At 51.4% G+C, this 25164-nt stretch overlaps 1 protein-coding gene across 1 annotated transcript; it reads left to right on the top strand.

Moving 5' to 3' along the window:
• Positions 1-907: 907 nt before the first annotated feature.
• DEF6 (DEF6 guanine nucleotide exchange factor) lies at positions 908-23145 on the top strand. The gene is made up of 11 exons (XM_047733557.1): positions 908-1791; positions 12187-12327; positions 12944-13129; positions 14970-15206; positions 15308-15454; positions 18361-18469; positions 18668-18966; positions 20011-20177; positions 20294-20492; positions 22262-22352; positions 22554-23145. The coding sequence occupies exons 1-11, from the start codon at positions 1696-1698 to the stop codon at positions 22775-22777; spliced, it is 1896 nt and encodes a 631-aa protein (XP_047589513.1). The 5' UTR covers positions 908-1695; the 3' UTR covers positions 22778-23145.
• Positions 23146-25164: the final 2019 nt, after the last annotated feature.

The following is a 25164-nucleotide window of genomic DNA, read 5'->3' on the forward strand; positions in this document are numbered from 1 at the left end:
CAGACTGGTGGGACTGGCCTACCCGGGGCATGGGTGTAAGGTGGCTTCCTGCCCGTACCCGAGCAGGTGGGCTCCAGGGTGGTAGACGGGCCTAGGGTGACCACTGTTTCCAGGCTTTGGTTGGATCTCAGACATCAGGATGGTTGGCTCAGAGGAACTGTGTTTTTTTCCTACCTTACCTTGTGTGATATCGAGCCCTTCCGTGCCCAGCCCCCACTGTGCACATAGTCAGTGTCTCCAAGTGGGCAAAACCCCAGAGTGGAGTCGGGGTAGGAGGTGCCTTTGCCAAGGTTAGCGAGGGTCTCCAATGACTGTGCTACTGTGGTGCTGAAGTCCCAGCTCTGGAGATGCCCAATGGGACCATGCTATGGAATCCCAAAACCACCACTGGACCTTAGTGAAAGTGTGGGAGCGCTGACCAGCCCTGGTGGGAAGGGGGGTGGGGACATGATGGGAAGAACTCTTTGGGTTTGCCTCGTCTGTCATGGGACATTGCAGGGACTGGAGAGGCCTCTTTTCCTGTCTCCAAGGTGATGGATGTGCCCAGTCCCTTCCTGCCACCTGGGAATGGAACCCTCCCCCCAGCCCAGGTACTCTGTCTTCCGTTTACTCATGCCAGCAGCTCCTTGGAAGCAGAGAGGCCTGGGACATGCCCCTAGGAAGAGGGGTGTCTCAGGTACCCAAGCAGGCTTCTTCCAACACCCATGACCACTGTTCTGGGCAGGCAGGTCCCGGAACCTCACAGACAGTGGATCTGAAGAAAGTGAAGCACAGCCGTGGAGGACCCTGAGTGCCAGGCCTCCTGTCGGCAAGCCAGGAGCTTCCCCCACCCCCTGCACAAGGTTCACCCTCCCCCCCCCCCACCCCACGGCCCTGAGATTCAGAAACAGGCTCCCATTCTCAGGGCCAACGGGCCCCAGAGTGGGCAGCGCTCTGAGCTGAGGCCTTCTAGAGCCAGAGCCCTGAGGGTGGGGAGGCAACAAATCACGGACCAAGCCCGCCTGACCTGGAGAGGTGCCCTGGCCCAGTTCCTCTGCCAACTATATGTCCTCGCTTTTGTTTTCTTCCGCTTGGGAGGAGCCCTGCCACCACAGTGATGTTAGACGGCCCTAAAAGTCATGCTTTGTCCCATCCCTGCTCTGCTTCACACCCATGCCCAGACCTTACAAATGGGTAGGTGGGTATTCTTCCCGCTCTCCCCTGAGGGAACTGCTCAAGGAGGTTAGTAGCTCGAGCAAGGCCTCCTGCCTGGGAAGTGTGCAAGTGAGGCAGGACACCCTCTACCACCACCCTCCCAAAGTCGGGGGTGGGGGGGGGGCTTTGTGTTTCTTTTTGTTGTTTTGGTTTTGTTTTGTTTTTCCTTCATCCCCTCAGCAAGCTGCCTCTGGGAACCCAGGAAGCCCCAGAAGTTTCTGGGGCTGGGGAGACTTGTAAAGGGCCCCACGCCCCAGGAGACACACTGGACAGCAGCAGGCCTTGGGCTTTCCGGGGCTGGGCTCCCAGGCGGTGCGCAGAGAGTGGGCCTGGAGCTCCGCGAGAGCGACAACCCCCAGCAGCACGGGGAGCCCGCTCGAGCAGGCAGGTGGAGCTCTTGCTCCGCGCCATGGCCCCTCTGCGGTCTCCGCAGCCGTTCGCATTTCCTGAAACCGGATCTCGGTGTCAGAGCCGCCCCCGGGCCGGGCGGGCACCTCAGCCATGGCCCTGCGCAAGGAGCTGCTCAAGTCCATCTGGTACGCCTTCACCGCTTTGGACGTGGAGAAGAGCGGCAAGGTCTCCAAGTCCCAGCTCAAGGTGAGGGGCCTCCGGGGCCCGGGGTGACCGGTGGTAGCGCCTCCTCGGCCCCTGGCGCCCCGGAGCCGGGCGGGGACGCTGCGCGGATGGAACTCAGCCATGCAGAGGCCCAGGCCTGGGGAGGGGAGCCGGGACCGGGTAACCGGGACGTCGCTACCGGGTGGATGCTGCTGCCTGCGTTCTGGGGCCCCAGGGAGGTAATATGCATAGCCTTTGCCCTGAAACCTGCCCACCCCCAACTCTCTGGAGGGTGCAGGTGACATCATAAGGTTGTGAAGGCCAACGGGCCAGGCTACATCCTACACTCCGTGTGATGAGCACACATCTCCCCAGAGTGAAGCAGGGCACGCACCCTACTCCCTCCTGCTGCTTCCTCCTGGCTTTGAAGAGAGACGGTTAGCTAGTACTTGTCAGTCACTTCCTCCTGGAGCTGAGTGAGAGGCTTAAAGAGCCTCTCCCAATTCCAAATCAGGCTGACTGGGTCGCCTTTGCCAGAGAACAGCTCCTCTGAGCCCTGTCTCTCAGATGCAACAGCGCTGGGAAGGGGCAAGGACTGAGACCCTGCTCTGCAGCTGCCCAGCCCGCTGCCCACTCCTCTCAGGTTGGGAAACTGTTCTCTTTGGCCTTGGGACCTCAGGCAGGGAAGGGGTTGAATCTGAGCCCAGGAAGAGCCCCATTGGTGATTGCCTTACAGTTCAGTGCTCGGTCCTAGACAATGCCTGGGAGACCAGCAAGTTTCTCTCCTTCCATTCTCCAGTCCTGGCTTAGTGCTGCCTTCTCCACCCTGGTCAGTGGGGAAGAAACAAGGCCCCAGGCCACTGGAACCTGGGGACCCTGGGAGACAGAAGCAGGGTAAGCCTCAGCCCTCAGTGACCTGCCTTACTGATGATCATTCATTCGGTTCACATGTTGACCAAGTGACTATGTGCCTGGCGTGAAGCTGGGCCCTAGATTTCTGGTGTCTCTTCTGAGCACCCCCAAGGATGCCTGCAGCCTCAAGGAAGCCTCCATTTTTAATGACCAAGATAGGAGGTGCTTGCAAATCTGGGAGAGATGAAAAAGGCAGGGTAGGCGTTGTGCCCCACCCCCATACCAACCCCCTCCTTTGCTGAACTAGGACACAATAAACTTGGATGTTCCAATCTGGTCCTGTCCCATAATCTGTCCCTTAGCTAGAATTATGAGCATTCAAAAAATGATTCTTGACTCCCCCAGCAAAGATAGGCCACTACTACCTTTGATTCTTGAGGAGGATTCCTCAATAGGCAGGCTCTTCTTTACATTTTACTTAAATCCTTTTATTGCACATCATGTCATCTAGTGGGGGCTTCAGGATAGGAACAGTCCCAACCTCCATGGTTTGTTCTCTCCAAGGTACTGTCTTCTGTCTCCACTACCTGTAGCCCCTATATCCGCTCCAGGCTCTCTATACCTACCCCTCACATAGAAAGTGGCTACCCCTTTTCCTCGTGACCTCAGCCAGTAAGGCTTTCTGCCTTATCCCTCTTTTCTCGGCCTCCACCTGGATTGATGCCCACTCCTCACCCCCACACATTGAGTATCTGCAGGGAAGATTCTGTTAGCAGCTCACATACTTGAACTGGCCACCATCTGCACCACATCACTGCTCACACTGAGCCCTCCGCCAGCAGCCTTTGGTCACAGAAGAGCAAAGGAAGTTTTGTCCCCCACTCAACAGAAAACATGTCCACTGCTAGCAGTGGGAATTGCTGCTAGCAGTGGGAGTCTCAGGCCAGGTGGTGGGTCAGGCAGACACAGTGGGGCCCATGTCATGCAAGAGAAGAATAGGGAAGGCATCTCTTCCTTGAGACCATAGTGGGAGATACTGGAACAGGAGGAAGTAGTGATAGTGTTGGGGGCAGGGATGCCGGAAAGACAAAGGAGCAATAGAGAAGTGGTCAGAAGTCAGAGGAGGAAGCAGATGACAGAGATACCGGGGGAACCAACCCCACCCCTGAAAAGACTTGGGGGAGAAGGGAAAAGATCTTGGGGTTAGTCTGTCCTCACTAACACTGTCCCTGGCCTTAGGGCCCTGGATTGGGACCAGGCAGGGAGACATGCACCAGCCCAGCAAGCAGTGTCTTTCTGTGACAGTCACTACTTCCCTAATGTGTTGGGCTGTCACTGGCTGTCGTGGGCAAAGCCATGATGAGGGAGGAGGAAGAGCAGCCAGACCTCTGAGAAGTAGCCCAAGGAGTCAGGATTGTTCTCTCTGGAGAAGGAAATCTTGGGGAGAGAGCAGATGGGTTTTCCTCTGTTTGAATTCTTGTAGAGGATACAATGGCCTCTGTCCAAATGCGTTGGGAAAAGTACTATTAGACCAATAGGCATGACACTTCTTCACAGGAAGGATTTAGGCGGAGCACCAAATTTCCCAGGAGTTGAGGACTGCCTGAGTTTTCCCAGGGTCCCCAGAACCTCCTTATCTAAAGAACTCTGGAGGGAGTAAGAGTCCTGCCCGATGGCTGCAAGGAGAAAAGCCTTGGCAATGATGGTTTTCCTCTCTTCCCTGGGGAGCAGACTTGGTACTAGGCCTAGAGGGGAATCAGCTAAGAATTGGGGTGAGGGCCCTGGAATTAGGGATGTGGATGGAGCAGTATGTCTCTGGCTTAGTGAGCTCTTAGGAGGAAGCAGGCCTGCCCCTTCCCTTTGACTGGCAGGAGCCGGGGTGGGCAGGGAGGGTAAACTGGGGCCTTCCCGACTTGGCTTTTTCAGGTCTGAGTTTCAGGCTCTGTGTTTGGAGGGGAACAACAACCCTCACTTTGGTGGTGAGAAAGTTAAGAGCAATTCCAGTCCAGGAATCTGCTGGCTGGGATCTTTAGCCTTTTTTCTTTTCTTTTTTTAAACACTGTCTTCACTGAACCACTTATTTTATTTTATTTTTTTAACTATATTTTTTTCTTAAGATTTTATTTATTTATTTGATAGAGAGATGGGGAGGGATCACACAAGTAGGCAGAATGGCAGGCAATGGGAGAGAGAAGCAGAAACCACCTGAGCAGGGAGCCTAATGCGGGGCTCGATCCCAGGACCCTAGGATCATGACCTGAGCCAAAAGCAGATGCTTAACCGACTGAGCCACCCAGGCGCCAGATCCTCAGCTTTCTTCTGACACCTCCCTGCCGCTGGTCTCGGGCTGGGATGGCAGGGAGTGATGCGATGATTTAGTGATGTGCAGAGCACATGACTCAGAGCCACACAGGCCTGCTCCCCAGCTCGATGACCTTGGGCAAGTGTGCACTGTCTCTGAACCGCTAGTTTCTCACCTGTAAAGGCAGAGGGTTGAACGGGGGATCACCAGTTAGCCTACTAAAAGAAATTTTAACAAAGTACATGAAGTAGACTAAATCGACCCTGGATGCGGCCTCTCCTTTCCCTTTTCCCAGCCTGTCTTGTCTTTGGTGCCTACCCTCAACCCCTTCTAGCTCTTTCTTTTTCTTTTACTTTTTAAAAAGATTTTATTTATTTATTCGAGAGAGAGCAAGAGAACATGAACAGTGGGTGGGGTGGACAGAGAGAGAAAGAGAAGCAGACTCCCTGCTCAGCAGGGAGCCTACTCAGGGTAGATCCCAGGACCCCGAGATCATGACCTGAGTCAAAGGCGGATGCTTCACAGACTGAGCCACCCAGGCGTCCCCCCTCCCCCACCCCCCATCTAGCCCTTTCTTGCTGTCAGGAGGCACACAGCTCATCCAGAGATTCCCACCTTTTAAAATTCCCGGTGTTCCTCCCTTGGGATAATAGTTATGCTCTAGTACCCGCTGGCTGAGAAAAATACATTCAGCAACTCTTAAATGGGTCTGTATATTATAAAAGAATCACGTGGTACCTAGATGCATTAAAAAAAAAAGAACTATAGGCCCTCTAGGCAAGGGAGAGATCATTCATTCTCTCCGCAGTCATTACTCGATGCTGTGCATGAGTTCCCAAACCCGTCCTATGTGCGCCAATGAAGGCTGGAAACTGCAGGACCATGGGCACGGCACCTGCCCCATCCCCACACTCGAGTTTTTAGGGAACTCACAAGCCCCTCCAGGAGAACCACTTCCCCACATGCCTTCAGAGGAAACAGTGCATAAATGAAGCCTCTCAAAGGTCAGTGGCTTCCAACTCCCAGGTCAGGGGCTGCCTGGCTGGGCGGTGAGACTGTGGGAGTCCTCTCTGAGGGCCCCGAAGGGCAGCTTGTGAAAGCTACAAACACCTGGACCCCACCCCTGGAAACTCTGAGTCAGTTGGGAGGGGCGGGGCCCCAGCGCATGTGGGTTTCAGCAGCTCCCCAGGTGATTCTGAGGCTCAGCCAGAGTTCACAGTGGCAGAGAGATCAAGAGCAGGCCTTTGGAGATAGACATCCAGGAAGACACTTAACCTCTCTGTGCCTTGATAGGTAAAGGGAGGATAATGAGAGGCCCTGCCTCCAGGGCTGAGGATTGACTGAAATCAGCCAGTGCACTCCCACACATTCTGGCCTCTACCTCTGCCATTTCCTTTCCAGTGTGACCCTCCTCAGGTCAGGCCCTCTCCCCACCTCTAGCCCCAACCCTACTCAACCCGTGCCCAGGCACAGGAAGCCTGGCAGTCTGAGGTCTGCCGAGCTCTCTGGGGAGAGGCCCTGAGCCCCCGGTGTCTGGTGCTTTAATTCCTTCTTGTCCTGATACCTGATGGCTCACAGAGATTGGAGCCTCTGTCCTGGACCCCTCAGATGCCACTGGCAAAAGGTACAGGTGAGGAAGGCAGGTCTTAGAGGACAGTGTGGACGAGGGAACCAAGGCAAGCAACAGCTAAGATAACTGCGGTTGTGTGGCCCCTTCTATCCTAGGGCGGCAGGGATTTTGTAGGTCATTTCTTTGAACCCTGTTTTTAGACCTATGAGCACCGAGTCCCAGTGAGGTTCATTTGCGCAGAGAGATTCAGTCTGTGTCTGTCTGACTTTTGTGTTTTTCCTACTTCTTTTTTTTTTTTTTAAAGATTGTATTTATTTATTCGACAGACAGAGATCACAAGTAGGCAGAGAGGCACGCAGAAAGAGGGGAGGAGGAGAAGCAGGCTCCCTGCCGAGCAGAGAGCCCAATGCGGGGCTCGATCCTAGGACCCTGGGATCATGACCTGAACTGAAGGCAGAGGCCTTAACCCACTGAGCCACCCAGGTGCCCCAGTATTTTTCCTACTTCTTCCTGTAATGCATTTCAGTTCATTCAACAGATAGTCATTGCATGTCCATTATATGCCAGACCCCGTGATATAACCGTGAATACAGAGGTGAATAAAAGGGACAAAAATCCCCACCCTTGAGGGGCTGGCATTCTAGTCAGAGAATACAGATGAAAAACAAACTAAGTAAGAATATATCATGTGATGGAAAATGATACATGACATGGAAGTAAATAAAGGGGAAACGGGGATAGATGGGGGGTAGAGGGGATGGGGTTATAGATTTAAATAAGGTGGTCTGGAGAAGTCCTCCTTGAGAAGGTGACATCTAAGTAAAGACAGGAAGGAGAAGAGGGTGTGTGCCATGCCTGGACCTGGGAGAAGAATGTTCCAGGCTGAAGGCATAGCAAGGGCAAAGGCCCTGAGGCAAGTGTGTGGCTGGCCCATCTGAGGAATGTCAAGAGGGCCAGAGTAGCTGCAGAGAAGGGAGCAAAAGGGATGAAGCCAGAGAAGGTGTGGCGGGCCAGGTTCTAGGGGGTCCAAGGCCTCTGGAAGGACTTGGAATTTTACTCTGAGAACAACAGGAAACCATTGGACCATTTAAGTTAGACTTGAGGAGTCAGTCAAAACATTTATCATATGTGGGACATGGTACTGAGCTCTGGAATCAGGGCTGAACTTAGAGTCCTTTCTGCCCTCAAGGAATGTAGAGCACCCAGAAATGCTCACACAAAAGGGCATAGCAGAGGAATGTTATTAGAGAGCAACTTAATAAAAGGGTACATTAATAACAGTGGTTATGGTACTCTTTGCTTTTTATCTCTATAGTTTTAAAGTTTTTGTCATAAAAACAATATATGCTCCTGTTTGAAAAAAAAATCACAGTGCAGAAGAATATAATTTTAAAGAAGATGAAATTTATTCTATAAGTAAAACATGGTAGTAGTTAAAATTCAAAGACAAATGTAATGTTAAAGATAATGGAAGTTCCTCCCCTCCCTCGGGAAGGATGGTGGGGTGATAGTTGTTAACAGTTTGCTGAGTCCTCTAGATTTTTCCTACATACACATAAACATGTGTACAAAGATTAGTTGAACCATATGAAATTGCTGACATTTTATTGTTTCAGCCTATTAAAACAGCTATTAAAATTTGCTATGGTTCAACCTAATCTTTGCACACATTTATTTTACAAACATTTCATTCTATAGCTGCTTTTTTCATCAGCCAGTATAGTATGCCTATCTTTCCGTGTCTGTTCATAAAAACGTAATAAAAATAACACACAACTTTCATTAAACGATGAGCGAGGCACCAGGTGCTGTGCTAAGCTCTTCATTTTAAAAAACCCTTTGGAGTAGGCCAACTTTCTATCTTTCTATCTTCTCAACAAGGTCTTCGAGAACCACTTACCCATAAGCTTGCAAGTGGCGGATGGAAAATCTTTCCAACCACACATAGGTCCATGACACAATGTACCTGTCCCTACTGAAGGAGCCTCAAGCTGTCTCCAATTGCTCATTTTATAAACAATGCCTCTGTGAAGATTCTTGTATGTGCAGCTCTGTTCTCTTGAGCATCTCCAGGTTAGGTGATTAGAAATGTGAGGGGCAGGGCGTCTGGGTGGCAGTTGCAGTCGGTTTGGCAACCAACTCTTGTTTTGGCTCAGGTCATGATTTCTGGGTTGGGAGATCAAGCCCTCCCCATCAGCGGGGAGCCTGCTTCCCCTCTCCTTCTGCCCCTCCCCCAGCTTACACACACACACTCACTCTCCTCTCTCTCTCTGAAATAAATAAATCTTAAAAAGAAAAAAAAAGTGCTGGAGTCATTCCCAATTTTAAGTTTGATAATATTCTTGCCCTCCAGGAAGATTATCAATTCACACCTCAACAGTAGGATATTTGAGAATGGCCCTATTTCTCCACAACCTCTTCAGTACCTGAGGTTATCAGTCTTCTGATCTATGTCAATTCATTAGGTTAAAAAAAAAATCTCACTTTCTATACAGGAAGGGATCTAACATTTGCTCCGTGCAGATTTAACTCTGGCTGTCTCCATATGTCCTCTCACTCTATCCTCACAGCCTGTCCACGGAACAGGTATTATCCCACTGTTTTGCTGACAATGAAACCAAGGCGCGGAGGGTGAAGGTGTTTATCTACCTTCCAACAGTTTAACAATTCTGTGGAAGAGTATACCTCTTTCCACTAGAGGAAGCAAAAAAAATAAAAATAAAAATAAATAAATAAATAAATAAATAAATCGTAGGGCTGATTCTCATTGGCCCACGATTGGTCATGTGTCCTTCCTTGAGCCAATCACCATGACTCCGATGTGCCCACCCCCACAGCCTGGTGGGCCAGGGGTGCAGAGTCCATAACACAGATATTAGTGAATGGGGGAGAGGTGCTTCTCCAAAAAAAAAAAAAAAAAAAGCGAGGCTCCATTACCAACTATGGGTGGAAAGGGTAGAGTTCATCAGGAAGAAACTGCCTATCTTTTAGAACGAGAGAAATAGAACCAAACCTGGAGCAGGAGGGGCACCTGGGTGGCTCAGTGGGTTAAAGCTCCTGCTTTCCGCTCCGGTCATGATCCCAGAGTCCTGGGATCGAGCCCCGCATCGGGCTCTCTGCTCAGCGGGGAGCCTGCTTCCTCCTCTCTCTCTACGTGCTTCTCTGCCTACCTGTGATCTCCGTCTGTCAAATAAATAAAAACAACAAACAAAAACCTGGTGCAGGAGATGATCTGAAGAGCGTGGGGACGAGGGTAGGGATGGAGGTGGGGGTCAAGGATGGCTGCCCAGAGGGGAGTGAGGGGAAAAGAGAAGCTCCCTCTGGCTGGGCCTTCCAACTTCCAGCTTTGCTGCAGTGGAGCCTGAGGCTCAGTGGAATACTGGGAAAAATTCTCAATTCTTTGTCCCGTGTCGTCCAGTCCAGTCCAATCCCGCCCTTCCACCCGCCCCCCCATCTTTCACCAGAGAATAAAGAAGGGCCACCTCTGGGATGTTACCAGCTCCTGCCTCAGGAACTGATTCTAAGCTTAACTGCTGCTGGTGGGAACAGCCCTTCTGCACAGCATTCACTGACTCATGTTTCATGTGCAGAAGAGGACACGGGCTGTGGGACATAGGAACAGAGAGGTTGTCTCCAGAGTCACAATCTACCTGCAGAAAGAGCCTGAGGGTCAGCACTTCAGAGCCAGGCACACCTGCTTTCAAGCTCAGCTCGGCTGTTTACTCTGAACTTTATTATTTTATTATTTTTTTAGAGAGAGTGTGTGTGCAAGTGGGGGCAGAGAACAGAAGAAGAGGGAGAGAGAGAATCCCAAGCAGACTGCTGGCTCGGTACAGAGCCCAATGTGGGGTTCGATCTCATGACCCCAAGATCAGGACCGGAGCAGAAATCAGGAGGCAGACACTCAACCAACTGAGCCACCGAGGTGACCCAGTAATGAGTACTTGAACCATTCCCTCTGTGATACGTACTACAACAGAATTACCCCCAAGGCAATTTTATTTTTTCCTGATCTTGTTCAAACTTCAATCTCTTTCGTGGTTTGTTATCCAACTCGTGTTTCCCCTCCACGCCATCCCACCCACCATCCCTTCCAGGCCTTTTCCTCCACATGTCACACACCATCTTGCACAAGCCTTCTCTGAGCCCTCCCCAGCTCCCTTCCATCTTTGAAGGACAGTGACTGGGAGAACTGCACTTGCCTTTACTGGAGCAGACATGCTGCAGCCTGAACCCCAAGTCTTTGATGGGAATGATAGGAAATCGGGGCTCCTGCCCTGGGGCGACAGCCACCTCCCTGTTGACAGCCCAGCATCCTAGGAAGCCCCTGAGTTTTGGGATTTGCGGAGCTGGCTTTGAATCCAGACTCTTGCTCACTGTGGATCCTTGGGCAAGTCCCTGGATCTCTTGACCCTCAGTGTCCTTGTCTGCAGAAAGACGACATCCCTACCCAATGAAGTGGCTGAGAACATGGCTGCTTGGGTTTGAATCCCAGCTCTTTTACCTCATCTGTAAAGCGGGGATATTAACAGTGGTGTTGGGGGTTAAGTGAATTATATATAACGTGCTTAGCTCAGGGCTTGGTGCAAGTAAGGTGTGTATGGTTTAGGATTTTGTTTTGTTTTGTTTTTATTGAGGTATAATTGTCATATAACATTATATTAGTTTCAGGTGTACAAATTGATGACAAGGTATTTATAAATATTGTGAAGCGATCACCGCAATGTCCAGTTAACATCTATCACCATACATAGTTACAAAACTTTTCCCTTGGGGGGCACCTGGGTGGCTCAGTGGGTTAAAACCTCCACCTTCAGCTCAGGTAATGATCTCGGGGGTCCTGGGATTGAGGCCCGCATCCGGCTCTCTGCTCAGCGGGGAGCCTGCTTCCCCCTTTCTCTCTACCTGCCTTTCTGCCTACTTGTGATCTCTCTGTCTCTGTCAAATAAATAAATTAAACCTTTAAAAAAAAAAAAAAAAACAACCTTTTTCTTGGGATGAGAATTTTTAAAAATCTAGTCTTAGCAACTTTCAGATAGGCCAGACTATAGTCTCCATGTTGTAGGATACCTCCTCATGACTTATTTTATAACTGAAAGTTCTACCTTTTGACCCCCTTCACCCAGTATACCCGCTGCCCTATCCCCTACCCCGGGCAACCACCAATCTGTTTTCTGTCTCTGAGCTTACAGTAGGGGGATGAGAGGTTAATTTGTTTTTTAGATTCCACATAGAAGTGAGATCATATGGTATATATTTTTCTCTGACTTGTTTCACTTAGTGTAATGCAAGTTCCACCCATGTTGTCACAAATGGCAAGATGTCTTTCTTTTGAGATTTTATTTATTTATTTGACAGAGAGAGATCACAAGTAGACGGAGAGGCAGGCAGAGAGAGAGAGAGGGAAGCAGGCTTCTTGCTGAGCAGAGAGCCCGATGTGGGACTCCATCCCAGGACCCTGAGATCATGACTTGAGCCGAAGGCAGCGGCTTAACCCACTGAGCCACCCAGGCGCCCCGTAGATGTCTTTCTTTTGTATGGCTGAATCATATTCCCCTGTATTCAGATGCTTATATTTTAGTTATGATTGAATTGAATAATGCCTGCAGAGGACTTAGCTGGGATGGGAATGGGGACAAGCCAGGAGGTGGCAGCACCCCTCTAGCCCGGTTCCGGCTGGGACACAGGAAGGCAAACCGCCACTCTATCTCAGGTGCTGTCCCACAACCTGTACACGGTCCTTCACATCCCCCACGACCCCGTGGCTCTGGAGGAGCACTTCCGGGATGATGACGACGGCCCCGTGTCCAGCCAGGGATACATGCCTTACCTCAACAAGTACATCCTGGACAAGGTGGGGCCTCGCTTGAGGGGGCGCCTCTCCCCACTTCCCAGTCTGTGCAGCGCCCCAATACATTGCCACCCCAACTCCTCCCACCTATAAACTCCTCACTGTCCATCCCTGCCCTCCCATCTCCATCCTTCAGATTCCAGCCACTCGCCCCCTCCCTGCCCCCCCTCACTTCCTCCTCCATCTCCCTCACCTCTATTCTAGCCTCCACCCTTCCACCCCACCCCCTCCTCAGCTCACCTGCTGTTTCCAGCCATAACCTTTACAAAGGGCTCTCCGGCTTCCCCCAGGGCTGTGTCTCCTGCTCTTCCCAGCCGTCCCTCTCTTCTTGGGTTCTTCCTGGTTGTCCATCCCGCCACCCTTGGCCTCCCCTCCTTTCTCCCCTGGGCTGAGGGACAGGTTTCTCTATCGGCAGGGGACTCAAGTGTGTGTGGAGGGGGTGGGTGGTGGGAATCAGCTAGTTACCTGATAAGCAGCTCAGGGACTCCTCAAGTTAGAGAGCCCCAGCTTGGCAGGGTGGGGAGCAGGGAAGAGACCCCAGGAAAGCAGCTAGAGACTTGTCTGGTGGGAGAGCTGGGATGGGCTGGCCGTTTTGGCTGACTTGCTGGCCTGGTGGCAGGTGGAGGAGGGGGCTTTCGTTAAGGAACACTTTGATGAGCTCTGCTGGACCCTGACGGCCAAGAAGAACTACCGGGTGGACAGCAACGGGAACAGCATGCTCTCCAATGACGATGCCTTCCGCCTCTGGTGCCTCTTCAACTTCCTGTCCGAGGACAAGTACCCTCTGATCATGGTTCCTGATGAGGTGAGGGCAATGGCAATGGCAGTCCCAGGGACTAAATCCCTGGGGCCAGCAAAACCTTGAAGGAGGCCAAATCGCCTCTGTAACTTTCCCACATCCCCTTTCTTCTTGGTCTCCCCATGCTGGTGCCTCTCTGCCCCCAGCTGTCTCCAGATGCCTAGAATTGCCTGTATCAGAGTCATTGTGCTCAGAAAAACCAAAACTACCCTTTCTTCAGTGCTCTCTTAGCCCTCAAGGGAAGAAAATGACCACAGATTCTATTTACATGACAGTGTAAATGCCTGATACCTTACAGGGCATTTAAAAATGAAAACATTTAAGATTGAATGGCAGGATTCCAGGCACTGTGGCAATCTGAGAAGGTTACTAGATGAGGGGAAGGGAGAATTTCCAGGGATGTCTGGCCCATTACTCCAGGGCTGGATGGGCAACCAAATCTGGCCCCAGTTCTAGATTTTTCTCTCCCTGTCTTCTATAATATAGAGGAGAGCCGGGGCACACCCAGCTCTGGCTCCAGAGGGCATCTGGGGGTAAAGGCCTGGATTGTGTTCCCCTATCTCCTCAACTTATGGATGAAGCCAGGGCACATGCCCCCCCCTTCCCACTTCACCTCTACCCTATACATTTAGCCTTCTCCTGAACTTTTTGCCCTTTTGGTGGCTGTGGAGATGCCAGGGCGAATTTAGGTCTTAGGTATGGTGGGGAGGGGTCCTCTGTGTTCACAAGAAGTCCTAACGTATCTAACCTCACTCAGACTTATCTCCTGGAAGGGCGAGGGGAGATGCCTAATCGCTGAACTGGTACACCCACCCCACTCCCAGCTGGACCAGTAACCTCCAGAGGGAAAGTCCTACAGAGAGTGTCCCAAGCAGCTGCTGGGGCAGGTAGGGGACACGTGTCCATCTGCACAGGCACACGGCTAGATACCCTTGTCAGACCCCTGCCTATCAGGGGAAGGGGGCCCCTCATAGGCCAGAAGGCTGCTCACTGCCGTGATCAACACATTCTATGTACAAACTGCAGCAGGATGAACCCCAACCGCCACTTCCTGTTCCTCTGTAGCAGGTTTCCTGTCCCTGCCCTGCTTACACCCACCCCCAATCCCCTTGCCCTCCCAGAAGGGAAGGATCCTCGGGGTTGGGGCTTGGTTTGGAATAAGGACTCAGATGGGATACAACTCGAGTTCTAGCTGCCACCAACTTGCTGTATGATTTAGAACGAGTCACTTCCCCCTCTGGGCCTCAGTTTGGTCGTTGGCCAAGTAAGGGTATTGGATGAGAGGGCCTTTGTGCCCCTCTGACGTGTTATATGATTTGCTGCTTCTGCCTGGCTCCCAGCCCTCAGCCTTCACCCTGCCCTTGATTTAAAGCATGAAGGAATGGGACATGGGACTGGAAATTGGGGAGGGGAAGGGAATGCCCGAATTGGGGTTGGGGCTCCAGGATGCCCCCTCCAAACTACCCTGATTTCTTTTTTTTTTTTTTTTTTTTTAAGATTTCATTTATTTATTTGACAGACAGAGAGACAGCGGGAGAGGGAACATAAGCAGGGGGAATGGGAGAGGGAGAAGCAGGATTTCCACTGAGCAGGGAGCCTGATGCAGGGCTCAATCCTGGGACCCCGGGATCATGACCTGAGCTGAAGGCAGACGCTTAACGACTGAGCCACCTGAGCACCACTCCACCCTGGTTTCCACCAACATTTAGTTGTCTGGCTTCCCTACTCCCTGTCCCTGGTCACCTCTGCCCAGGCTCTGGGAGCCAGAGAGGGCCCCCGCCCCGTTCCCGATATTGTCATAGGCAACACTGTCTGTTATAGTCACCAGGCTCCCGGCCTCCTCCAGGTGGAATATTTGCTGAAGAAGGTGCTCAGCAGCATGAGCTTGGAGGTGGGCTTGGGTGAGCTGGAGGAGCTGCTGGCCCAGGAAGCCCAGGCCGCCCAGACCACCGGAGGGCTCAGCGTCTGGCAGTTCCTAGAGCTCTTCAACTCGGGGCGCTGTCTTCGAGGTGTGGGGCGGGACACCCTCAGCATGGCCATCCACGAAGTCTACCAGGAGCTCATCCAAGATGTCCTGAAGCAGGTCAGGCCAAGCTGGGAACTCAGGGAGGACCCAAGACAGGGTGAAGAGGGGATGGTGGGGGGGGCACAGTGACGCCTCTGACTTGGCTCTGGCTATGACAGGGCTACCTGTGGAAGCGAGGGCACCTGCGGAGGAACTGGGCAGAACGCTGGTTCCAGCTGCAGCCCAGCTCCCTCTGCTATTTCGGGAGTGAAGAGTGCAAGGAGAAGAGGGGTACCATCCCGCTGGATGCACAATGCTGCGTGGAGGTGAGGGGGACCAGCGAAGGGGGTGGAGTGCAATTCAGGGCCCAGAGGCTCTCCAGTGTGGTATAAAAGCAAGAGGCTCGGGAGGAGAGTGGATGGAGAAAAGCCACAGTGGCAAACGTCTGCTTAGATGACCGTAACCCAAATATACCTGGGTGCCTCAAGGCCATTCTCATGCATGCCAGCACTTTAAAAAAAACAAAAACAAAAAAACCCAAACTGCAACAAATTTAATACTAAAGCCACTGGTGAGTAATTTGGATTTTGCTAAGGATTTTAGAGGAGATGTCTTATGTCTCATGCTACAGAGCAAACTTTTTTTTTTTTTTTAGGGAGAAAGAGAGCGGGTGGCAGAGGGGTGTGGAGAAGGGGCAGAGGGATGGGGAGAGAGACTCCTTTTTTTTTTTTTAATAGGTTATTTATCTATTTGACAGAAGGAGAGATCACAAGTAGGCAGAAAGGCAGGCAGAGAGAGAGGGGGAAACCAACTCCCCACTGAGCAGAGAGCCGGATGCGGGGCTCGATCCCAGGATCCTGAGATCATGACCTGAGCCTAAGGCAGAGGCTTAACCCACTGAGCCACCCAGGTGCCCCAAGAGAATCCTTTTTTTAAAAAAGATTTATTTACTTACTGAGAGAGAGAGGGGCGGGCATGGGGAGTGGGGGCCAGAGGGAGAAGGAGAATCCCAGGACCCCGAGATCATGACCTGAGCCACCCACGTGCCCTGAAAGAGAATCTTAAGCAGCCTCCACGCTCAGCAAGGAGTCCACTGCAGGGCTTCATCTTATGACTCTGACATCACGACCTGAACCAAAATCAAGAGTCGGAGACTTAACTGACTGAGCCAACTTGGTACCCTCGCAGCAAAACTTTCCAAAAATCCCCTTAAAAAGTTTTTCTCCTTCACCCAAATTCCATTCGCTTTGGCAATTCTATTCATCCCTAGTCTTTCTCCACATCCCTCTCCTCCAGTGCTTCCCCTCCCTTTTCCCCCCTTGGCTCTGTCTGTTATTATTTTAGGAGACCTAAAACAATTATTTTAAATTGTAGTTTTAAAAAAAATGTATATATACACCTACATACACACACACACACACACACACACACACACACCCTTAACATGAAATTTGCCATTTTAACCATTTTAAGTGTACAATTCTTAGCATTAAGTACATTCACAATGTTGTGTAACCCTCACCACTATCTATTTCTAAAACTTTTTCATCATCACAAAGAGAAATTCTCTACCTATTAAGAAATAACTCATCCCTTCTTTCTCCCCTGTCCCTGGTATCCTCTATTCTACTTTCTGTCTCCACGAATTTGCCTATTCTGGGTACCTAGAATGGAATGGAATCACCTAATATTTTGTCCCTCTGTGACTGGCTTTTCTTCAGTGTAAAGTTCCAAAGTCCATCCATGTTGTGGCACGGGTCAGGACTTCAGTCCTTTTTATGACTGAATAATATCCCATCACATAGATAGACCACATTTTGTTTATCCACTCATGGACTGATGGACAATGGGTTGTTCCCATCCTTTGGCCATTGTGAATAATGCTGGTTTGGCCATCCATACAGAAGTTTCTGGGTAAGCATATGTTTTCATGTCTCTGGGTATATACTGAGTAGAATTGCTAGATCATATGGTAATGCTATGTTTAACTTTTAAGGACTAGCCAAATTGTTTTCCAAACCATCTGTACCATCTCACATTTTCACCAGCAGTGTATGAGAGTTCCACTTTGTCCATATCCTTGTCAACATGTGTTATTTTACATTTTTTAAAAATTATTCTTATAGGGCACCTAGGTGTCTCAGTCAGTGAAGCATCTGCCTTTGGCTTAGGTCATGATCCTAGGGGCCTGGGATCGAGTCCTGCGTCAGGCTCCTTGCTCATGGGGCGGTCTGCTTCTCCCTCTGTCCCTCACCCCACTTGTTCTCTCTCTCTCTCTCAAATAAATAAATAAAATCTTTAAAAAAATTATTGAAGCCATCCTAGGTTCTCCATTTTTGCCACATAAGGAAACAGGTGTCACTGAGGACAGAGCATAGATCTTAGGCAGAAAGCCCACCTCCACCACCAACAGGCAGTGTGAACTGGGCATGTTCCTGGACCTAGTAAAGCCTCAGTTTCTTTTTCTGTAAAGTGGAACTAATAATACCTGCTTGGCAAGGTTGTCTTGGCATTGTGAATAAAATGATGCATCTAAACACTAGTTCAGCCTCGAGAGCACAAGAAGCTCAATACGTGAGACACCCAGCTGGCTTAGTCAATGGAGTGTGTCTCTTGATCTCGAGGCTGTGAGTTTTCAAGTCCCATGTTGGGTGTAGAGACTGCTTAAAAATAAAATCTTAAAAAAATAAAAAAGAAGGAGAAGAATCTCAAAAAGTGGTAGCTGTATTTTTCCAGTAAAATATAAGCTTAGGGAAGGCAGGGATTTGGTCTGTTAGTCCCACCTCAGTATCCTAAATGCCTAGAACAATGAGCCGCACTCAGGAGACATTCCAAGATATCTGTGGAATGAATGAATGAATGGAGAACTTACCCAACAGGCAGGGCTATGTGAAAATGAATGATTTGGGTAGTGAGGACCCTGTCATGGAAGGTGTTCAAGAATGATCTGCACCCACACTCGGTAATGGACTAGGTGCCAGGCCCCATGGAGAGACACCAAGACAAAAACTTCCCCACCCTACCTCCAAAGAGCAGAGGCTACAAGACTTGCGGGGACACAAGCGCACCCAGAACTAACCTCTTTGCCAGGCCAAACAGGCTCCCGGCAGACTGGGAGCAGTGCCCCAGGAAGGAGGTCAGCAAGAAGGGGTAGGGGATGGAGCTGGAGCACCCCTGCGGCACCCGGACCCCAGTGAAGCCAGCCTGTCTCGGACCACCTGCCCTCTTCCAGGTGATGCCGGACCGAGAGGGGAAGCGCTGCATGTTCTGTGTGAAGACAGCCACCCGCACGTACGAGATGAGCGCCTCAGACACGCGCCAGCGCCAGGAATGGACAGCTGGTGAGTGCTCGCTGGGTGGCCTGGGTCTGGCTGGACTCAGTCGCCTTCTCTGTGTAAAGGGGGGTGATGACACTGCCCAGCGGGAGGCTGGAGACTGCCTCGAGCCGCCTCGAAGGCCCCTTTCTGGAGGTGGGCCACCTCGAGGACCCCGCTGCTCCCGGCTGGCGCCCTGCTGACCCCCTCTCTGTCCCTCCGCAGCCATCCAGACCGCGATCCGGCTGCAGGCCGAGGGGAAGACGTCGTTGCACAAGGACCTGAAGCAGAAGAGGCGCGAGCAGCGGGAGCAGCGGGAGCGACGCCGAGCAGCCAAGGAGGAGGAGCTGCTGCGCCTGCAGCAGCTGCAGGAGGAGAAGGAGCGGAAGCTGCAGGAGCTGGAGCTGCTACAGGAGGCGCAGAGGCAGGCCGAGCGCCTGCTGCAGGAGGAGGAGGAGCGACGCCGCAGCCAGCACCGGGAGCTGCAGCAGGCGCTGGAGGGCCAACTGCGCGAGGCGGAGCAGGTGGGGCCGGCTCCCGGCGGGGGCGGGGAGGTGGGGATGCCGAGAGTCCTGACCCAAAGCCGAGGGCTGGGGGCGTGGTCGGGGGCGGAGCCCGCGGTCCGGGTAAGGAGTTGCATGGAGGCGGGGCTTGGAATGAGGGACTTGGGACAGAGCCCGGCACTTGAAGCCTACATCTGGGACGGGCCCTGTGCCAGGGGCGGCGTGAGGAGGGGATGGGGGTACAGGAACCTGGCCATGGGATGGCTTGAGATGAAAGATGGGGCGGGGCGGAAGCTGAGTGCTCTAGGTGGTAGAGGAGACCTGGGCTGGGGGCGGGGCTTGGACAGAGATGCTGCTAAAGACCCCCATAGTCGGGAATGAGTTTGCAACGCTAGACTAGATCGGACTAGACTTGATCTAAGTGTACAGTGAAACCAGTTTGGGGAATGCAGGATGGGAGGAAGGAGAGACGAATGTGGAGGCGGACTAGACATGTAGAGGCAATCAGATATAGGATTTAAGAGATCTAGAGCCGGAGTTAGAGACACCTGGATCCGATCGCCACTCTGCCTACTTAGGAGCCTTGTGATCTCAGGCAAGTTACTTAGCCTCTCTGTGGCTCAATTACTTATCAGTGACATGTTGATGCTAACTGTGCTCCTAGAGGTATGATGAGGATAAAATTGGGAAACACCTTTAGTTGTTACAACAATTATTATAATTATAGTCTCGCCCTGCCTGGCACTAGCCCTAATTATAGTCATAATACCTAATATTATAACACATAATAATAATAATTAAGGCTGGTGCTAGGCAGGGGGTGACTTTAACCGCCCCCCCCCCCCATTTAGCATCTGTTCACTGACCATTATCTGACCTCGTAAGGCTCCCAGAAAGAGATCAGATCAGGAAGGAATCCCGACATGAAGGAACTCCCCAGACCCTCAATGTGACAGAGAACTATGTGGACCAGCCTAGAGGAGTCCTGGGGAAAGGGCAGCGCACCGGCAGGCTCCTCTACCCAACGCGGTGCCCCCGGTGACGTTGCTCCGCGCCCCGGCACAGGCCCGGGCCTCCATGCAGGCTGAAATGGAACTGAAGAAGGAGGAGGCTGCCCGGCAGCGGCAGCGGATCCAGGAGCTGGAGGAGATGCAGCAGAGGCTCGAGGAGGCCTTGCACCTGGAGGTGAAAGCTCGGCGGGACGAGGAGGCGGTGCGCCTCGCCCAGACCCGGTAGGACTGAGGGGCCCCTTCTCGTTCCTCTCCCCTGCTTCCCCGGCGTCCTCCTTGCTGAGCACCTGCGAGGTGCCTTGGCTCTGGAGACGACCCAGTGCGCACCCCCTCGGCAGACTGCTAGAGGAGGAGGAGGAGAAACTGAAGCAGCTGCTGCAGCTGAAGGAAGAGCAGGAGCGCTACATCGAGCGGGCGCAGCAGGAGAAGCAAGAGCTGCAGCAGGAGATGGCGCTGCAGAGCCGTTCCCTGCAGCAAGCCCAGCAGCAGCTGGAGGAGGTGCGGCAGAACCGGCAGAGGGCCGACGAGGACGTGGAGGTGAGGCCTGGGGTGGGGGTGGGCAACGGGGTGAGCCCCTCACGCAGAGGACTTGGAGCCTTCCCTCAAACCCCGAGTCGACCGTCTCCCCGCTGTGTGACCTCAGGCAGATTGCCTAACCTCTCTGAGATTCGAGTCCCTCATCTGGCCAGTAATAAGCGTGGCCTGAAGACTAAAGGAGCTGGTGGGTGTGATATTTAGTATGCAGCAAGTGTGGAAGAAACATTAGCTGCTATTTTTATCATTATTATCAATCTGGGCAAAATTTCCTCATCCTCTTCCAAGCTCCTACCTTGCTATCCCTGTACTTTGGCTCTCATCTCCATAGAAGAGGGGTTTTTTTGGTTGTTGTTGTTTTTATTTTTTTTTTAAGATTTTTTTTTTTTTATTTGTCAGAGAGAGGGAGAGAGAGCGAGCACAGGCGGACAGAATGGCAGGCAGAGGCAGAGGGAGAAGCAGGCTCCCCGCCAAGCAAGGAGCCCGATGTGGGACTCGATCCCAGGACGCTGGGATCATGACCTGAGCCGAAGGCAGCTGCTTAACCAACTGAGCCACCCAGGCGTCCCGTTTTTATTATTTTTTTATCTTTATTTTTTTAAAGATTTTATTTATTTGAGAAAGAGAGTACAAGCTGGGGGCAGGGGTAGAGGGAGAGAATGAAACATACTCCCCACTGAGCAGGGAACCAGATGCAGGCTCCATCCAGGACCCTGGGATCATGACCTGTGCCGAAGGCAGGCGCTTAACCAACTGAGCCACTCAGGCACCCCAAATGTTTTATGTTCTATTAATATAATTTTATTTTGACTTGGTCATTGTAAAAAATCCTGACACAAAAACACATAACATAGAAAGGGGAAGTTCCTCCGTGATTCCCTCACCTGACAACCACTGCTAAGGGCTAGGGGACCAGTGGAGCAGAGGTTTTGCTTTTGGTCCTGGAGAGGTGGTGTGGTGTGGTGGTTTACAGTTCAACATAGGTCCCCGGGCAAGTCACTTAAATTCTTTTTAAAAAAAAATATTCTAGGGGTGCCTGGGTGGCTCAGTGGGTTAAGCCGCTGCCTTCAGTTCGGGTCATGATCCCAGGGTCCTGGGATCGAGCCCCACATCGGGCTCTCTGCTCAGCGGGGAGCCTGCTTCCCTCTCACTCTCTCTCCCTGCCTCTTCGCCTACTTGTGATCTCTCTCTATCAAATAAATAAATAAAATCTTTAAAAAAAAACATAATCAAAGTAAACATTATAAAAAAATATTCTATTTATTTACTCATTCATTCATTCAACAGAGAGAGAGGGGGAGAGAGAGCACAAGCAGGGGGAGGAGCAGAGGGAGAGGGAGAAGCAGACTCCCCACTGAGCAGAGAGCCCAATGTGGGGCTCCATCCCAGGACCCTGGGATCATGGTCTAAGCCGAAGGCAGATGCCTAACTGACTGAGCCACCCAGGAGCCCCATCATTTAACTTCTTTTGCACTGGTTTGTTGTTAGCATCTGCTCTGGAGATTAACTAAAATGATAAATATACTTAGCACCTCTTAGCTGCTTAATGAATGGAACTATAATGATGACAATTTTTGACCCTTTTGGGAGTCCATGAGACCCCTGAAATTGGAAGTTCATCTATATAACTCTTTATGAAATATGTGAGTTTTTTTGGGGAGATGATCAATAGCCTTCATCAGATTCTAAGGGGCCTGCAGACCTGAAAAGGTCAAGACACCCCGTGGAGGATGGTGTCTCTGACATGCTGTCCGCTGGCCCTGACCCCACAGGCTGCCCAGCGGAAGTTGCGGCAGGCCAGCACCAACGTGAAACACTGGAATGTTCAGATGAACCGGCTCATGCATCCAATTGAGCCTGGAGGTGAGAAGGGGGAAAGCCTGGAACTTTCTCTGGAGTGAGGCGGGGGAAGGGAGGGAGAAAGGGATACCTCCAGATCTAGAGAGGCTGCATGGGATTGAAGTTCAGGAGGTTCTCCTCTCCCCCAAGGGCTGAGACAAGGCCTCTCAACCTCTCTCTTTAGGTTGCCTTTCTCCTTACTCACGGTTGCCTTTTCTTTGCCAGATAAGCGTCCCACCACCAGTAGCTCCTTCACAGGCTTCCAGCCACATCTACTTGCCCGCCGTGACTCCTCCCTAAAACGCCTGACCCGCTGGGGATCCCAGGGCACCCGGACCCCCTCACCCAGCAGTGGTGAACAGCAGAAGTCCCTCAACGGTGGGGACGAGGCGCCCATCTCAGCTTCCACCCCTCAGGAAGATAAACTGGACCCAGCACCAGAAAATTAGCCTCTGCTATTCCCTCTTCCCCCCAAACTCATACCCACCAGAACCCGGCCACAGCTGGCCTGTGGGTGATGCCAGCCCCCGCAGAAGAGGGAGCTAAGGTCCCGGTGCCAGAGGCTCTGGCCCTCCAACCATGACACAGTCCAGAATGGAGCCTAGTTCATTTTTGGCACCAGCCCCAAGCCCCTGACCGCTTAGGCTGTCTGGGATGTTGATCCTTGAGAACTTGACCTTGTGCCTTAACCCCAAGGACCCCGTGCCCTGGGCTGGAAAAGAGAGCAAACCAGCAAGCCAACGGCATGTGCCCTCAGACTGCCACCAGGTTGTGGAGGTGCATTTCCAAATAAAAACTGTTCTTGGAATGAACACTCGTCGGGTCTGCCGTCCCTCTCTCCCGCCATGTCCGCTCTTTCAGCCTCAAGTCTAGTTGTAGGTCCCCGAGAATAAAGTAGAGGGTGGGGTGAGACAAGTACATGCTGCCACTTACTACCTGGGTGACTTTGGTCAAGTCTGCTCACCTGATTTCACTTCAGTTCCCATGGTGGTAAAATACGGATACTAACGGTATCTGCCTGATAGGGTTGCTGTGCAGATTAAGTGCTTGGCCCACGAGCAAGCGCTATTATTAGTAGCACCTAGGTGTGGTTACTGAGCATCTAGTCTATATGCCCTGCACTTCCCCTGGCTATTTCATTCTCCTGGCAACCCTGAGAGGTATTATCATTCTCATGTTCCATGTGGAGAAACTGAGGCCCAGCGAGGTGAGGTAACTTGCCCAAAGCCTTCCAAACTTGCTTCTTTTCCCATATTATTTGACTCACTGGCTTTGTCACCTAAGACAGAGATCTGAAATCTAGGGTGCTCCTTCTCCCCCATCCCCCCCTTGTGGTACACAGCCCATCATGAAATCTGGTAGACCCTCCTTCACTCTCTCATAGCTATCCCTCCCTCTCTATGGCCATGGCCATGGCCACTGCTGCAGCTAAGGCCTTCATAGCCTCCTCCTGCATCCTCACCTTCAATTCCTTCTCCATCTTGCCCCATATGTAATCAGTCAGGTCAAGTTCACGTTCCCACACGTGGCACATGAGGTTTGTGATGCTCTAGCCCAGGAGAGCCTCCTATGCCTCTGCTTTATAGATTTGCTAATGGCTCCCCTCCTTCTCCTTCCTCTGGGCCGGAACACTGGCTGTCCTTCCCACCTTACTTCAGGTAACAGCCTCCATAACTAGACACATGAGTTCCTTGAGGGCATGGACATATGTTCCAACTTACATCCCCAGTGCCTAGCACAACACTTGGCTCTTAGCAGGCATGCAACAGGTGTTTGTTGAATGATTCCATTCTAAAAAGAATGAGTGGGTGTCACGCAGCTTAAAAGTGATGAAGGAGCTAAGATTCAAACTCAAGTCCGTTCATTTACTCAGTGAATTATTTATTAAGCACTTATATGCCAGGTGTTGGGCTGGGTGCTGGCTACATGGGACAGAACAAAACAGAAGGAGTCCTTGCCCTCCTGGAGCTTATGTGGTAGCTGATATCAAAGTTCATTTCTCAGTGGTGCCGTGTGTCTCAGTTGGTTGAGTGACTGCCTTTGGCTCAGGTCATGATCCTGGATTGCCAGGACTGATTCCCACATCGGGCTCCCTGCTCAGCAGGGAATCTGCTTTCTCCCTCTGACCCTTCCTCCTCTCATGCTCTCTCTCTCTCTCATTCATGCTCTCTCTCTCTCAAATAAGTAAAATCTTAAAAAAAAAACAACAACCAAAAACCCCAAAAACAAAAACCGAAGTTCATTTCTCTTGCAAGGACACCAAGATCTATTGCGAGGAACTTCATTCCAGTGTATTTAAAGTGTCATGAAACAAAATTACCAGTATAACACAGTGCATATTGTGGGATGGGAAGTGAGGTTCAAACTCTAAGCGCAGTAGGAATTCAGAAGAAAGGGAAGGAAGCATTTGGTAGGAGCTGGGATTCACAGTGGCCCTTAAAATTTTTGTAAGAAAGAAGGGTTGGAGAACATGGAAACGACAATAAGTAGAAAGCATAATAGATTTATGAGTACAAGAAATGTGGATTCTGGATGGGAATCCCTCCTCTGGTGGGAAGGTCCGTGGTCCTCTAATTGGAAGTGGGGTATCTCTAGGGTACAAAGAGTTTTCAGAAAATCAATTTGTAGATCCTCAACTTCCAAATGTGCTCTTTACCAAAACTGCTGTCTTTTTTTTTTTTTTTTTAAGATTTATTTATTTGAGAGAGAGACAGACAGAGAGAATCTCAAGCCAACTCTGCACTGAGCCAGGTGCCGGACATGGGGGGGCTCAATCCCATGATCCTGAGGTCATGACCTGAGCTGAAACCAAGAGTTGGACGCTTAAGTGAATGCA

Source organism: Lutra lutra, chromosome 6, assembly GCF_902655055.1.
Source record: "Lutra lutra chromosome 6, mLutLut1.2, whole genome shotgun sequence".
NCBI classification, from domain to species: Eukaryota; Metazoa; Chordata; class Mammalia; order Carnivora; family Mustelidae; genus Lutra; species Lutra lutra.